General features: G+C 42.4%; 1 protein-coding gene across 3 annotated transcripts in view; it reads right to left on the bottom strand.

The window, feature by feature from the left end:
• Positions 1-15197, bottom strand: part of DNAAF4 (dynein axonemal assembly factor 4) — a 66951-nt gene that overhangs the window by 27283 nt on the left and 24471 nt on the right. For all 3 annotated transcript variants that reach the window (XM_011755084.3, XM_071066811.1, XM_071066810.1), the window contains exon 4: positions 10934-11165. In XM_011755084.3, the coding sequence (XP_011753386.1) occupies positions 10934-11165 (232 nt within the window). The remainder of the gene's footprint in view (positions 1-10933; positions 11166-15197) is intronic.

Genomic DNA, 15197 nt, shown 5'->3' with positions numbered 1-15197 from the left:
GCTGAACTTTGCAATAATTTTGACTGAGCAGGAATTTTCCTAAGCAGAAATTGGTGGTGGGGGGTGCAAATGGGAAGTACAGACGCGAGTGCGGAAGCCACAGCCAATAGTGTGGGCAGGCAGGGACTGGTGAGGCCTAAGAGCCCTCTTGCTTTCTCAGTGGCAAGGCTTATAGTCTGGGGCAAGATCTCAGCCCTGCTCACCGACTGCCTGGATATAAACTCAGTGCAGTTGGGGTGTCATGGCCGGAGTGAGACTGGCCTTGGTGGGCTGCCTGGGAGTTGGGTGAGGCCTGTCACTGCCGGCTTTCCCCTACCTCCCTGGTGACCTGCATGGCACAGCAGAGGCAGCCATAATGCCCCTGGGAACATAATTCCATTGGCCTGAGATTCACCCCTCCACCCGCACTGTGGCCACAGCAAGCTCCACCCAAGGGGAGTCTGAGCCCAGACCCAACTAACCTTGCCCCCACCTGATGGTTTTTCTCTACCTTCTCTATGGCTCTGCCCGTCACCTGAGAAACCCGAGTACTTGTCCTGACCAACATCAAGATTATATCTCTCTTCTATACTGCAGCTGGTGCCCTCTTGGAAGTGCCACCTCCTGGATGGAGCCCAACCAACTCAAGCCACTATAGCAACTCAGAACAGAACAACCCTGCTCCAAAGGAGAAAACAACAGCTAATTCCACTTCCTGCAATACCCTGTCTAGCCAAAGGTCCTGAGTCTGTCCATGTGACAACTTCACTGCTAGCATAACCAGTACTTGAAGTGCACTAAATGAAATTACAACAAAAGACTCCAACAGCATCCACTTCACTCACCTGCCACCACCAGAACAGGTGCTGGTATCCATGGCTGGGAGACCTGCAGATCACATCACAGGCTCTTTTTTTTTTTTTTTTTTTTGAGACAGAGTCTCGCTCTGTCGCCCAGGCTGGAGTGCAGTGGCCGGATCTCAGCTCACTGCAAGCTCTGCCTCCCGGGTTCACGTCATTCTCCGGCCTCAGCCTCCCGAGTAGCTGGGACTACAGGCGCCCGCCACCTCGCCCGGCTAGTTTTTTGTATTTCTTAATAGAGACGGGGTTTCACCGTGTTAGCCAGGATGGTTTCGATCTCCTGACCTCGTGATCCGCCCGTCTCGGCCTCCCAAAGTGCTGGGATTACAGGCTTGAGCCACCGCGCCCGGCCATCACAGACTCTTTGCAGATATTCCCCAGCACCAGCCTGGGGCCCAACTGGGTGGCTAGAACCAGAAGGGCAATAACAATCACTGCAGTATGGCTCTCAGGAAGCCCCATCCCTAGTGGCAGGGGGAGGGCACCACATCAAGGGAACGCCCATGGGACAAAAGAATCCGAACAGTAGCCTTTGAGTTCCAGATCTTACCACTGAAACAGTCTACTCGAATAAGAAGGAACCAGAAAAGTAATTCTGGTAATATGACAATACAAGGTTCTGTAACACCCCCAAAAGAATACACTAGCTCTCCAGCAATGGATCCAAACCAAGAAGAAATCTGTGAATTGCCAGAGAAATAATTCAGAAGGTTTATTATTAAGCTCCTTAAGGAGGCACTAGAGAAAGGTGAAAGTCAACTTAAAGAAATTAAAAAAAAAATACAGGAGGATATGAATGAAAAAGTCTCCAGAGAAATAGATATTATAAAGAAAAGATAATCAAAATTTCTGGAAATGAAAGACACACTTAAAGAAATGCAAAATATACTGGAAAGTTTCAACAATAGAACGGAACAAGTAGAAGAAATAACTTCTGACCTCAAAGACAAGGCTTTCAAATGAACCCAATCCAACAAAGACAAAGAAAAAAAGAATTTTAAAAAATGAACAAAGCCTCCAAGAAATCTGGGATTATATAAACGAGCAAACATAAGAATAACTGGTGCTCCTGAGGAAGAAGGGAAATCTAAAAGTTTGGAAAACATACTTGAGGGAATAATCGAGAAAAACTTCCTTGGTCTTGCTAGAGATCGAGACATCCAAATACAAGAAGCTCAAAGAACACCCAGGGAATTAATTGCAAAAAGATCACTGCCTAGGCACATAGTCATCACATTGTCTAAAGTAAAGATGAAAGAAAGAATCTTAAGAGCTGTGAGGCAAGGCCGGGCATGGTGGCTCACACCTGTAATCTCAGCACTTTGGGAGGCCAAGGAGGCTGGATCACGAGGTCAGGAGTTCGAGACCAGCCTGGCCAAGACGGTGAAACCCCGTCTCTACTAAAAATACAAAAATTTGCCAGGCGTGGTGGCGGGTGCCTATAATCCCAGCTACTCAGGAGTCTGAGGCAGGAGAATTGCTGGAACCCGGGAGTTGTAGGTTGCAGCGAGCTGAGATCGTGACACTGCACTCTAACCTGGGTGACAGAGCAAGACTCTGTCTAAAAAAAAAAAAAAAAAAAAAGGAGCTGTGAAGCCAAAGCATCAGGTAATCTATAAAGAAGAACCTATCAGATTAACAGCAGACTTCCTAGCAGAAACCCTGCAAGCCAGAAGGGATGGCGGTCCTATCTTTAGCCTCCTTAAACAAAATAATCATCAGCCAAGAATTTTGTATCCAGTGAAACTCAGCTTCATAACCAGAGGCGAGATAAAGTCTTTTTCAAACAAACAAATGCTGAATTTGCCACCACCATGCCAGCACTACAAGAAATGCTAAAAGGAGTTCTAAATATTGAAACAAAAGCTTAGAATATACCAAAATAGAACCTCCTTAAAGCATAAATCTCACAGGACCTATAAAACAACAGCACAATGAAAAAAAATATGGTATAAGGCAACAACTAGCATGATGTATAGAACAGTACCTCACATCTCAATACTGACGTTGAATGTAAATGGCCTAAATGCTCCACTTAAAAGATACAGAATGTCAAAATGGATAAAAGTCAACCAACCAAGTAAGTCTTTTAACAGACTTGCCTAACATATACAGACTCATAAACTTAAGGTAACAAGGAGGAAAAAGATATTCCATGCAAATGGATACCAAAGTGAGCAGGAGTAGCTATTCTCCCCCCCCCCCCTTTTTTTGAGACAGAGCCTCTTTCTATTGCCCAGGCTGGAGTACAGTGGCACAGTCTTGACTCACTGCAACCTCTGCCTCCTGGGTCCAAGTGATTATCCTGCCTTAGCCTTCCGAGTAGCTGAGACTACAGGTGCGCACCACCACATCCGGCTAATTTTTGTATTTTTAGTTGAGACAGAGTTTCACCATGTTGGCCCGGCTGGTCTCCAACTCCTGACCTCGTGATCCGCCCACCTCAGCCTCCCAAAGTGCTGGGATTATAGGCATGAGCCAATGCGCCTGACCAGGAGTAGCTATTCTTATACAAAACAAAGCAGACTTTAAAGCAACAACAGTTTAAAAAGATTAAAAAGGACATTATATAATGATAAAAAGATTAGTCCAACAGGAAAATATCACAATCCTAAATGTTTATGCACCTAACACTGGAACTCTCAAATTTATTTATTTCCTTTTTTGTTTTTTTTTTTTTTTTTTTTTTTTGAGACGGAGTCTCGCTCTGTCGCCCAGGCTGGAGTGCAGTGGCGCGATCTCGGCTCACTGCAAGCTCCGCCTCCCGGGTTCACGCCATTCTCCTGCCTCAGCCTCCCGAGTAGCTGGGACTACAGGCGCCCACAACCGCGCCCGGCTAATTTTTTGTATTTTTAGTAGAGACGGGGTTTCACCGTGGTCTCGATCTCCTGACCTTGTGATCCGCCCGCCTCGGCCTCCCAAAGTGCTGGGATTACAGGCGTGAGCCACCGCGCCTGGCCTTGTTTTTTTTTTTGAGACAGAGTCTCGCTCTGTCACCCAGGCTGGAGTGCCGTGGCACAATCTTGGCTCACTGCAACCTCCACCTCCAGATTCAAGCAATTCTCCTGCCTCAGCCTCCTGGGTAGCTGGGATTACAGGCATGCGCCACCACACCTGGCTAATTTTTGTATTTTTAGTATAGACGGGGTTTCACCATGTTGGTCAGGCTTGTCTCAAACTCCTCACCTTGTGATCCACCTGCCTTGGCCTCCCAAAGTGCTGGGATTACATGCGTGAGCCACTGCGCCCGGCCAGAATTCTCAAATTTATAAAACAATTACTATTAGACCTAAGAAATGAGATAGCACCACAATAATAGTGGGAGACTTCAGTACTCCACCGACAGCACAAGACAGGTAATCAAGACAGAAAGTCAGTGAAGAAATAATGGATTTAAACTATATCCTAGAACAAATGGACTTAACAGACATTTACAGAACATTCTACCCAACAACTGCAGAATATGCATTCTTTTCATCAGCACATGGAACATTCTCCAAAACCAACCAAATGATAGACCACAAAACAAGTCTCAATAAGTTTTTGTTTTTGTTTTTGATACAGAGCCTCACTGTGTCGCCCAGGCTGGGATGCAGTGGCGTGATCTCGACTCACAGCAAACTCCACCTCTTGGGTTCAAGTGATTCTCCTGCCTCACCCTCCCAAGTAGCTGGGATTACAGGCCCCCACCACCACACCAGCCTAATTTTTGTATTTTTAGTAAAGACGAGGTTTCACCATGTTGGCCAGGCTGGTCTCAAACTCCTGACCTCAGGTGATCCACCCGCCTCGGCCTCCCAAAGTGCTGGGATTACAGACGTGAGCCACTGTGCCCAGCCATCTCAATAAATTTTGGTTTTGGTTTTTTTTTGAGACGGAGTCTTGCACTGTTGCCCGGGCTGGAGTGCAGTGGCACAATCTCAGCTCACTGCAAGCTCCGCCTCCCGGGTTCACGCCATTCTCCTGCCTCAGCCTCCCGAGTAGCTGGGACTACAGGCGCCCGCCACCACGCCTGGCTAATTTTTTGTATTTTTAGTAGAGATGGGGTTTCACCATGTTAGCCAGGATGGTCTCGATCTCCTGACCTCATGATCTGCCTGCCTAGGCCTCCCAAAGTGCTGGGATTACAGGCGTGAGCCACCGTGCCTGACCCATCTCAATAAATTTAAGAAAATCAAAATTACATCAAGTATTCTCTAAGACCACAGTGGAATAAAACTGGATATTGACTTCAAAACGAACGCTCAAAACTATACAAATATATGAAAATTACATAACCTTCCTCTGAATGATCTTTGGGTCAACAATGAAATCAAGATGGAAATTTAAAAATTCTTTGAACTGAATGATAAGAGTGATACAACCAATCAAAACCTCTGGGATACAGCAAAAGCAGTGCTAAGAGGAAAGTTCATAGCACTAAATGCCTACATCAAAAAGTCCGAAAGAGCATAAACAGACAATCTAGGTTCACACCTCAAGAAACTAGAAAAACAAGAACACATCAAACCCAAACCCAGCACAAGAAAAGAAATAACAAAGATCAGAGCAGAACTAAATGAAACTGAAAGAAAAAAAATACATAAGAAAAATTAAACAAAAAGCTGGTTCTTGGAAAAGACAAACAAAATTGATAGACCATTAGTAAGATTAACCCAGAAAAGAAGAATATCCAAATAAGCTCGATTAGAAATGAAATGAGAGAAATTACAACCAATACCACAGAGATACAAAAAATCATTCAAAGCTATTATGAATACCTTTATGCGCACAAACTAGAAAACCTAGAGGAGATGGATAAATTCCTAAACCTAAAAGGAATTAATCCTCCCAGATTAAGCCAGGAAGAAATAGAAATTCTGAATAGACCAATAACAAGTAGGGAGATTGAAACAGTAATTTAAAAATTGCCAACTAAAAAAAGTCCAGGACCAGATGGATTCATAGCTGAAATTTTTTTTTTTTTTTAAAAACAGGGTCTTGCTCTGTTGCCCCCAGGCTGGAATGCAGTGGTGAGATCTCAGCTTACTGCAACCTCCACCTCCAGGTTCAAGCGATTCTCCTGCCTCAGCTTCCCGAGTAGATGGGGTCATAGGCATGCGCCACCATACACTGCTAATTTTTGTATTTTTAGTTAGATGAGGCTTCACCATGTTGGGCAGGCTGGTCTCGAACTCCTGACCTCAGGTGATCGCCTGCCTTGGCCTCCCAAAGTGCTGGAATTACAGGTATGAGCCACGCTCCCGGCCCAACAGCTGAATTCTAACAGACATTCAAAGAGAACTGGTACCAATCCTACTAAAACTATTCCAAAAGATAAGGAGGAAATCCTCCCTAAATCATTCCATAAAACCCGTACTACCCTAATACCAAAACCAGGAAAGGACATAACAAAAAAAGAAAACTACAGACCAAATATCCCTGATGAACACAGATGTAACACTACTCAACCAAATACTAGCTAACCAAATGCAAAAGCATATCAAAAAGGTAATACACCATGGTTAAGTGGGTTTCATACCAGGGATGCAGAGCTGGTTTAACATACACAAATCAATAAATATAATACACCACATAAGCAGAAGTCAAAACAAAAATCTTATGATAATCTCAATAAATGCAGAAAAAGCATTTGAGGCTGGGCGTGGTGGCTCACACCTGTAATCCCAGCATTTTGGGAAGCCGAGGCAGGCAAATCATTTGAGGTCAGGAGTTTGAGGCCAGCTTGGCCAACATGGCAAAACCCTGTCTCTACTAAAAAATACAAAAAATTAGCTAGGTGTGGTGGTGCACACTGGTAATCCCAGATATCGGGGAGGTTGAGGCAGGAGAATCGTTTGAATTTGGGAGGCAGAGGTTGCAGTGAGCCGAGATCATACCACTGCACTCCAGCCTAAGGAACAGAGTGAGACTGTGTCTCACACACACAAAAAGCATTTGACAAAATCCAGCATCCCTTTATGACTAAAACCCTCAGCAAAACGGGCATAGAAGGGATATACCTTAAGGTAATAAAAGCCATCTTTGACAAACCCACAGCCAATATTATAATGAACAGTGAAAAGTTGAAAGCGTTTCCCCTGAGAACTGAAACAAGACAAGGATGTCCACTTTCACCAACTCTATTTAACATATTACTGGAAGCCCTAGCCAGAGCGATCAGACAAGAGAAAGAAATCAAGAGAATCTAAATCAGTAAGGAGGAAGTCAAGTTGTCACTGTTCGCCAATGATATGATCGCATACCTAGAAAACCCTAAAGACTCATCCAAAAAGCTCCTAGATCTGATATATGAATTCAAGCAAAGTTTCAGGATACAAAATCAATGTAAACAAATCAGTAGCACTACTATACACCAACAAGGGCCAGGCTGAGAATCACATCAAGAACTTGACCCCTTTTACAGTAGCTGCAAGAAAACCCAAAAACAAAACAAAACAAAAAAACAAAAAACTTAGGAATATACCTAACTAAAGAGGTGAAAGATCTCACAAGGAAAACTACAAAACGCTGCTGAAAGAAATCGTGGATGACACAAACAAATGGAAGCACATCCCATGCTCATAGATGGGTAGAATCAATATTGTGAAAATGACCATACTGCCAAAAGCAATCTACAAATTCAACGCAATTCCCATCAAAATATCATGATCATTCTTCACAGAACTAGAAAAAACAATCCTAAAATTCACGTAGAACAAAAAAAGAGCCCACATAGCCAAAGCAAGACTAAGCAAAAATAACAAATCTGAAGGGATCACATTACCTGACTCCAAACTATACTACAAGGCCATAATTACCAAAACAGTATAGTACTGGTATAAAAACAGGCACATAGGCCAGTGGAACAGAATAGAGAACCCAGACGTAAAGCCAAATACAGCCAGCCAATCTTTGACAAAGCAAACAATAAAGTGGGGAAAGGACAACCTATTCAACAAATAGTGCTGGGATAATTGGCAAACCACATGTAGGGGTATGAAACGGAATCCTCATCTCTCCCCTAACACAAAAATTAACTCAAGATGGATCAAAGACTTAAGCCTAAGACCTGAAACAATAAAAATTCTAGAAGATAACACTGGAAAAACCCTTCTAACACTGGCTTAGGCAAAGATTTGATGGCCAAAAATCCAAAAGCAAATGCAACAAAAACAAAGATAAATAGATGGGACTTAATTAAACTAAAAAGCTTCTGCACAGCAAAAGAAATAATCAGCACAGTAAATAGACAACCCACAGCGTGGAAGAAAATCTTCGCAAACTATGCATCTGACAAAGGACTAATATCCACAGTCTACAGGGAACTCAAACAAATCAGTAAGAACAAAACAAACAATCCCATCAAAAAGTGGGCTAAGGACATGAATAGACAATTCTCAAAAGAAGATATACAAATGTCCAGCCAGGTGCAGTGGCTCACGCCTGTAATCCCATCACTTTGGGAGGCTGAAGCAGGCAGATCACCTGAGGTCGGGAGTTCGAGACCAGCCTGACCAACATGGAGAAACCCCATCTCTAAATTAGCCAGGCATGGTGGTACGTGCCTGTAATCCTAGCTACTCGGGAGGTTGAAGCAGGAGAATTGCTTGAATCTGGGAGGCAGAGATTGCGGTGAGCCAAGATCGTGCCATTGCACTCCAGCCTGGGCAACAAGAGCGAAATTCTGTCTCAAAATAAATAAATAAACAAAGAAACAAATGTCCAACAAACATAAGAAAAAATGCTCAACATCGCTAATTATTAGGGAAATGCAAATCAAAACCACAATGCGATACTGTTAAGAATGACCATAATTTAAAAATGAAAAAATAACAGAGGTTGGTGTAGATATGGTGAAAAGGGACACTTTTACACTGCTGGTAGGAATGTAAACTAGCACAACTACTATTAAAGACAGTGTGGAGATTCCTTAAAGAACTAAAAGTAAAACTGCCGTTTGATCCAGCAATCCCCCTACTGGGTATCTACCTAAAGAAAAAGAATTCATTAGACACTTGCACACTCATGTTTATAGCAGCACAATTGCAATTGCAAAAATATATAACTAGCCTAAATGCCCATCAACTAATGAGTAAAGAAAATATGGTGTGTGTATATATATATAAAATCATGGAATACTACTCAGCCATAAAAAGGAATAAAATAAAATAATGGCATTCTTGGCAACCTGGATGGAGTTGGAGACGATTATTTTATATGAAGTAACTCAGGAATGGAAACGCAAATACCATATGTTCTCGCTTTTTTTTTTTTTTTTTTTTTGAGACGTTGTTTTGCTTTTGTTGCCCAGGCTGGAGTGCAATGGCACAATCTCAGCTCACCACAACCTCCGCCTTCCAGGTTCAAGCAATTCTCCTGCCTCAGCCTCTTGAGTAGCTGGGATTACAGGTATGTGCCACTACACCCAGTTAATTTTGTAATTTTAGTAAAGATGGGGTTTCTCCATATTAGTCAGACTGGTCTCAAACTTCCAGCCTCAGGTGATCTGCCCGCCTTGGCCTCCCAAAGTGCTGGAATTATAGGTGTGAGCCACTGCTCCCGGCCCATGTTCTCACTCATAAATGGGAGCTAAGCTATGAGGATGCCAAGGCATAAGAATGATATGGGCCTGGGGACTTGGGGTGAAGGATGCGGGGGTGAGGGATAAAAGACTACACATTGAGTGCAGTGTACACTGCTTGGTTGATGGGTCTACCAAAATCTCAGAAATCACCACACATGTAACCAAACACCACCTGTTCCCCCAAAACTACTGAAATAATAATTTTAAAAACACACACACATACACACACAAAAACAGAAATATATTTGTATCAGCCATACATGGTGGCTCATGCCTACAATCCCAGCACTTTGGGAGGCCAAGGCAGGCAGATTGCTTGAGCTCACGAGTTCAAGACCAGCCTGGGCAACATGGCAAAACCTCGTCTCTACAAAAAGTACAAAATACATTAGCTGGACGTTGAGGCACATGGCCTGTAGTCCCAGCTAAGGGAGGATGGCCTGAGCTGGGGAGGCAGAGGTTACAGTGAGCTGAGATCGCACCACTGCACTCCAGCCTGGGCGACAGAGCCAGACCTTCTCTCAAAAAAAAAAAAAGAAAAAAGAAAAAAAAATTACATTAATTTATCTATTTTTGAACACATCAAGATTAAAAGCTAGAAGCAACCTTTATTTGCTGTAGAGTAAGTTTTCTTATAGTACTCATTTTCCTAAGTGATGTGAGGAAAAGGTCTTTTAATGAAATTCCTAGTTTCTTATCTCTAATGGAATAAATGAATGCTTCTGACACTGCTAGTCCACTCCAAGTCTTTTTGGGCCTGAGCCTGAGTTAAGCACTTATTTAACAACATCTCTGTAAATTTCAAAAGAAAGCACACAAGCAAAGAAGACACTCTTCTTTTTGAATCCTTGAATGAATCCTTGCTCATTTTTTTTTTTTTAAACGGAGGAGTCTCACTCTGTTGCCCAGGCTGGAGTGCAGTGGCACGATCTCACTGCAACCTCCGCCTCCCAGATTCACGCCATTCTCCTGCCTCAGCCTCCCGAGTAGCTGGGACTACAGGTGCCTTCTTGTTCATTTTATTAGAAAACTTCATTACCGGCCGGGCGTGGTGGCTCACGCCTGTAATCCCAGCACTTTGGGAGGCCGAGGTGGGCAGATCACGAGGTCAGGAGATCGAGACCATCCTGGCGAACACAGTGAAACCCTGTCTCTACTAAAAATACAAAAAATTAGCTGGGTGTGTTGGCGGGCGCCTGTAGTCCCAGCTACTCAGGAGGCTGAGGCAGGAGAATGGCGTGAACCCGGGAGATGGAGCTTGCAGTGAGCCGAGATCGTGCCACTGCACTCCAGCCTGGGCAGCAGAGCAAGACTCCATCTCAAAAAACAAAACAAAACAAAACAGAAAGAAAACTTCATTACCCCCGAAAGACGAAATGTCTTTTACTTTAGTCTTTGTACTGAATTGCTTATTCTCAATATGCCAAAATAGTAACCTAATGCTGTGAATATATTTACAAAAAAAGAAAAGTGTCATATATACGTCACCAACAGGACTCACTACTCAAGAAAGTCTTAATCATTTTACCTTTTGGAGCAAGATTTCTTGATGCCGAATTTCTAGTACTAGTCTTATATTTTAATTTTTTTCTTTCTTCTTTAATTTGCTTTTCTTTTTGACATAATTTCTCTTCTTTCTGAATTTTTTTTTGCTCTTCAGCTTTTCTTTGACATTCTTTCCAGGCTTCCAATTCTTTAGTGGCTTTTATCCGTTCATTTTCTTTCATATCTTCTATTTTTTTCCTCTCTTCTTCTTCAATCTATAAAAATTGCAATTACCAAATTCTTTAAAATACATAAAAGCAACATTTCTTTAAATGAGAAATTCATTACAATAATTAATTATTCATACCTCTAAACTCTTGCCATTGTATGTGTAACAACAGATAGTAGTGAATTTTGAATTAAAATGGGAAAGGTAAATGATTCAGGAGAGAAACCATTGGTGTTGGCATCATGGAACAAAGGTTTTAGTCCCAGATCTACCATTAGCTATATGATCTTAGGCAATCACTTTCTCCAACCTCAGTTTACTTATATGTAAAATGTGGGCAGGCATTCAATTAGATGGTATCTAAGGGCTTGGTGGAAAAAATAATATAAATTTATTATTCTAGGAGTTAAGCCACTTCTCTCAAAATCTATACACACACACCAACACATATACTCAAACATTTGCTTTTCAACTTATCCCAAGTCTTACCCTGTCAACTGAAGTTGTGTCAACTGAAGAGGGAATAGTAGAAAAGGAAATAGGAAGGATGAACAAGATGGTCTGTCTCTGGTGGGTGGAAATATTTGAAGTCTTAATCCTGCTGCAAAACCTATGTTTGCACAGTTGTCTGACACTTTCGAAGAGCTAAATACCAGGTGAATTTGAAAGCAGTATCTTCTACAGGTGTGTAGCAACTTTTCTCCCTTTCACAAACTTCCCTCACATGGGCAAGAAAAAAAACCCCTGTGAAATAGAGTACCTAGTTGGTGTACATGAGTGACTCCATGTATCTGACTTCCCTATGGTAAGAAAGATTTCTTAACTCTATCCACCGAGAGAAGCACTTACTTCAATGATCAAAATGCCTGTGCTATCCAATATAGTAGCCACTAGCCACAGGTGGTTAATTAACTACTTCAAATGTAGCTACTGAGACTCAGGAACTGAATTTTAAATTTTATTTAAGTTTCATTAATGTACATTTAAATTAATTTACATTTAAATAGGACATCTGAAGTGGTTCTAGAATATGGATATGCTAGGATGAAGGTCCCTAAAGGTTGTATTACTTTAAAATAGAGATTTAACATTACAAGTATGAAACCTGTGCACTCAAAGGTGCTCTATAATATCTACATGACATAATACTCTCTTCTAGAAGACTGATTATTTTCCTGTGAGATGCTGACTTTAAAATAAATTTCACAGGACATTGAATGAAAATTTCCTGTAGTCCCAATTTTACCTCAGGCTTAAATTAAGCACAAAATATGCTAATTATTACTACATATTAAGTTCAGAGAGTTGCCAGTGAGCTGCCAACAGACTGAACCAGGAAGAATCTACACATGGCAATGAAACAAAATTTAAATGACTCACAATAAGGCATGATGAACACTCCGTGTTAGAGAGGAAGCCACAACCTAAAAGAAGACGACTTCACCCAGCCTAATTATATGTCTGCCTTTTTTCACTCTCTGCCCCAAGACATGAAAAAGAAAGAATATGTGAAGAGTCAGACACCCTCACCCATCATAATCCCTGCAAGAAGAATGAATTTTACATGAAGTTTTTAAAATGCATAAGACTAAGTCTTAATTACCAAAAATGAGACTGTTCTTACAATGAAAAATAACAGGAAAGTTCTGGTATTATAGCCAAGATGTAGTTAAGGGAACTATATGCATAATGTTAATTTATAATAAGCTATATTAGAGACAGAAATAGTCCAGCTCTTCAGAAAGAAGTGATGAAGAGGAGAAACCAAGAAAGGCTTCACAGAGTAAGTAAAGGAACTACAATGAAGAGAAAAACACGAAGAAGAAAGTAACACAAAGCTTATGAAAAACAGAAAAGAGAGACTACATGCACCAAAGAAAAACAGAGAGTACAATGACCAGGCACGGTGGCTCATGCCTGTAATCCCAGCACTTTGGGAGGCCGAAGCAGGCAGATCATCTGAGGTCAGGAGTTCGAGACCAGCCTGGCCAACACTGTGAAACCCTGCTCTACTAAAAAATACAGAAATTAGCCAGGCATGGTGGCAGGTGCCTTAATCCCAGCTACTTGGGGGGCAGAGGCAGAAGAATCGTTTGAACCCGGGAGGTGGAGGTTGCAGTGAGCCGAGATAAAGTCACTGCACTCAAACCTGGGGAGAAAAGAGCGAGACTTCTCTCAAAAAAAAAAAAAGAAAGAAAAAGAAAAACAAGAGTGTACAGAGAAAAAAAAACTGTTTACGCCTCTTATATACCCTCACAACACTCCATAGTTCACTTGCAGTCACCAAATTTGTGGGTTTTTCCTATGCTTACCAATTCTCTAACACCAGCTAATTCAGTTCTGACATTATCTACCTGGAGTTAGCATTAGATCCCACAGGTTACAGGCTCAATTCCACAAGACAGTCCCCATATAGGTGCCAATCATAAGTCCAGGTCTCCCATGTTTCTTTTTTTTTTTTTTTTTTTTTTTGAGACGGAGTCTCACTCTGTCGCCCAGAGTGGAGTGCAATGGCGTGATCTCTGCTCACTGCACGCTCTGCCTTCCAGGTTCACATCATTCTCCTGCCTCAGCCTCCTGAGCAGTTGGGACTATAGGTGCCCACCACCACGCCTGGCTAATTTTTGTATTTTTAGTACAGCTGGGGTTTCACTGTGTTAGCCAGGATGGTCTCAATCTCCTGACCTCGTGATCCGCCCACCTTGGCCTCCCAAAGTGCTGGGATTACAGGTCTGAGCCACCACACCCGGCCCAAACAATTCTTAAAGATATTTTTATTATTTATTTATTTACTTATTTATTTTGAGATGGAGTCTGGCTCTGTCACCCAGGTTGGAGTGCAGTAGCACGATCTTCACTCACTGCAACCTCTGCCTCTCGGGTTCAAACAATTCTCCTGCCTCAGCCTCCTGAGTAGCTGAGATTACAGGCATGTACCACCACACCCGTCTAATTTTTATATTTTTAGTAGAGATGGGGTTTCACCATGTTGGCCAGGCTGGTGTCGAACTCCTGACTTCAAATGATCCACCCGCCTCAACCTCCCAAAGTGCTAGGATTACAGGTGTGAGCCACCGCACCCAGCCCTTAAAGATATTTAAAATAAAAATCATCTAATATAGGAAAGACACAATTTAACATAGACACTGACAAATATTAAACAATCCTTGAAGGTCTTTTAAAGAAAAACAGGCCGGCGCAGTGGCTCAAGCATGTAATCCCAGCACTTTGGGAGGCTGAGATGGGCAGATCACGAGGTCAGGAGATCGAGACCATCCTGGCTAACACGGTGAAACCCCATCTCTACTAAAAATACAAAAAATTAGCCGGGGAGGTGGTGGGCACCTATAGTCCCAGCTACTAAGGAGGCTGAGGCAGGAGAATGGCGTGAACCTGGGAGGCGGAGCTTGCAGTGAGCCGAGATAGCGCCACTGCACTCCAGCCTGGGCGACAGAGCAAGACTCCGTCTCAAAAAAAAAAGAAAAATCATCTAATACAGGGAAGATACAACGGAGGAATCTGCAGTAACAGAAAAATTCAGAAGGCTAAAATAATAATCATTGTACATAAAGGAACTGGATGGTGGGGGGCAGTGGCTCACGCATGAAATCCCAGCACTTTGGGAGGCCCAGGCAGGTTGATCACTTGAGGTCAGGAGTTCAAGAACAGCCTAGCCAACATGGTGAAACCCCGTCTATACTAATAATACAAAAATTAGGCGGGCATGATAGCACGCACCTGTAATCCCAGCTACTTGGGAGGCTGAGGCAGGAGAATCACATGAACCTCGGAGGCAGAGGTTGCAGTGAGCCACGATCGCCCCCTGCACTCTAGCCTGGGCGACACAGTGAGACTCTTTCTCAAAAAGAAAAAAAATAATAATAATAAAATAAAATAAAGAAATTGGGTTTTAGGTGTTTGTACTGTTCAAAAAAGGATGCCATTTACTACAGGCTATTAGTTTAATACAGACAGCAAATACAACTAATAGGAGAATAATGAATAATTCCTAAACCAAATTTTTGAAAAACAGGAAACGTATAATTCTTTTAATCTAGAATGAATGAATGGTCAATAA

This window comes from Macaca nemestrina, chromosome 7 (assembly GCF_043159975.1).
Source record: "Macaca nemestrina isolate mMacNem1 chromosome 7, mMacNem.hap1, whole genome shotgun sequence".
Classification (NCBI taxonomy): domain Eukaryota; kingdom Metazoa; phylum Chordata; class Mammalia; order Primates; family Cercopithecidae; genus Macaca; species Macaca nemestrina.
This window is presented reverse-complemented; position numbering and strand designations above follow the sequence as displayed.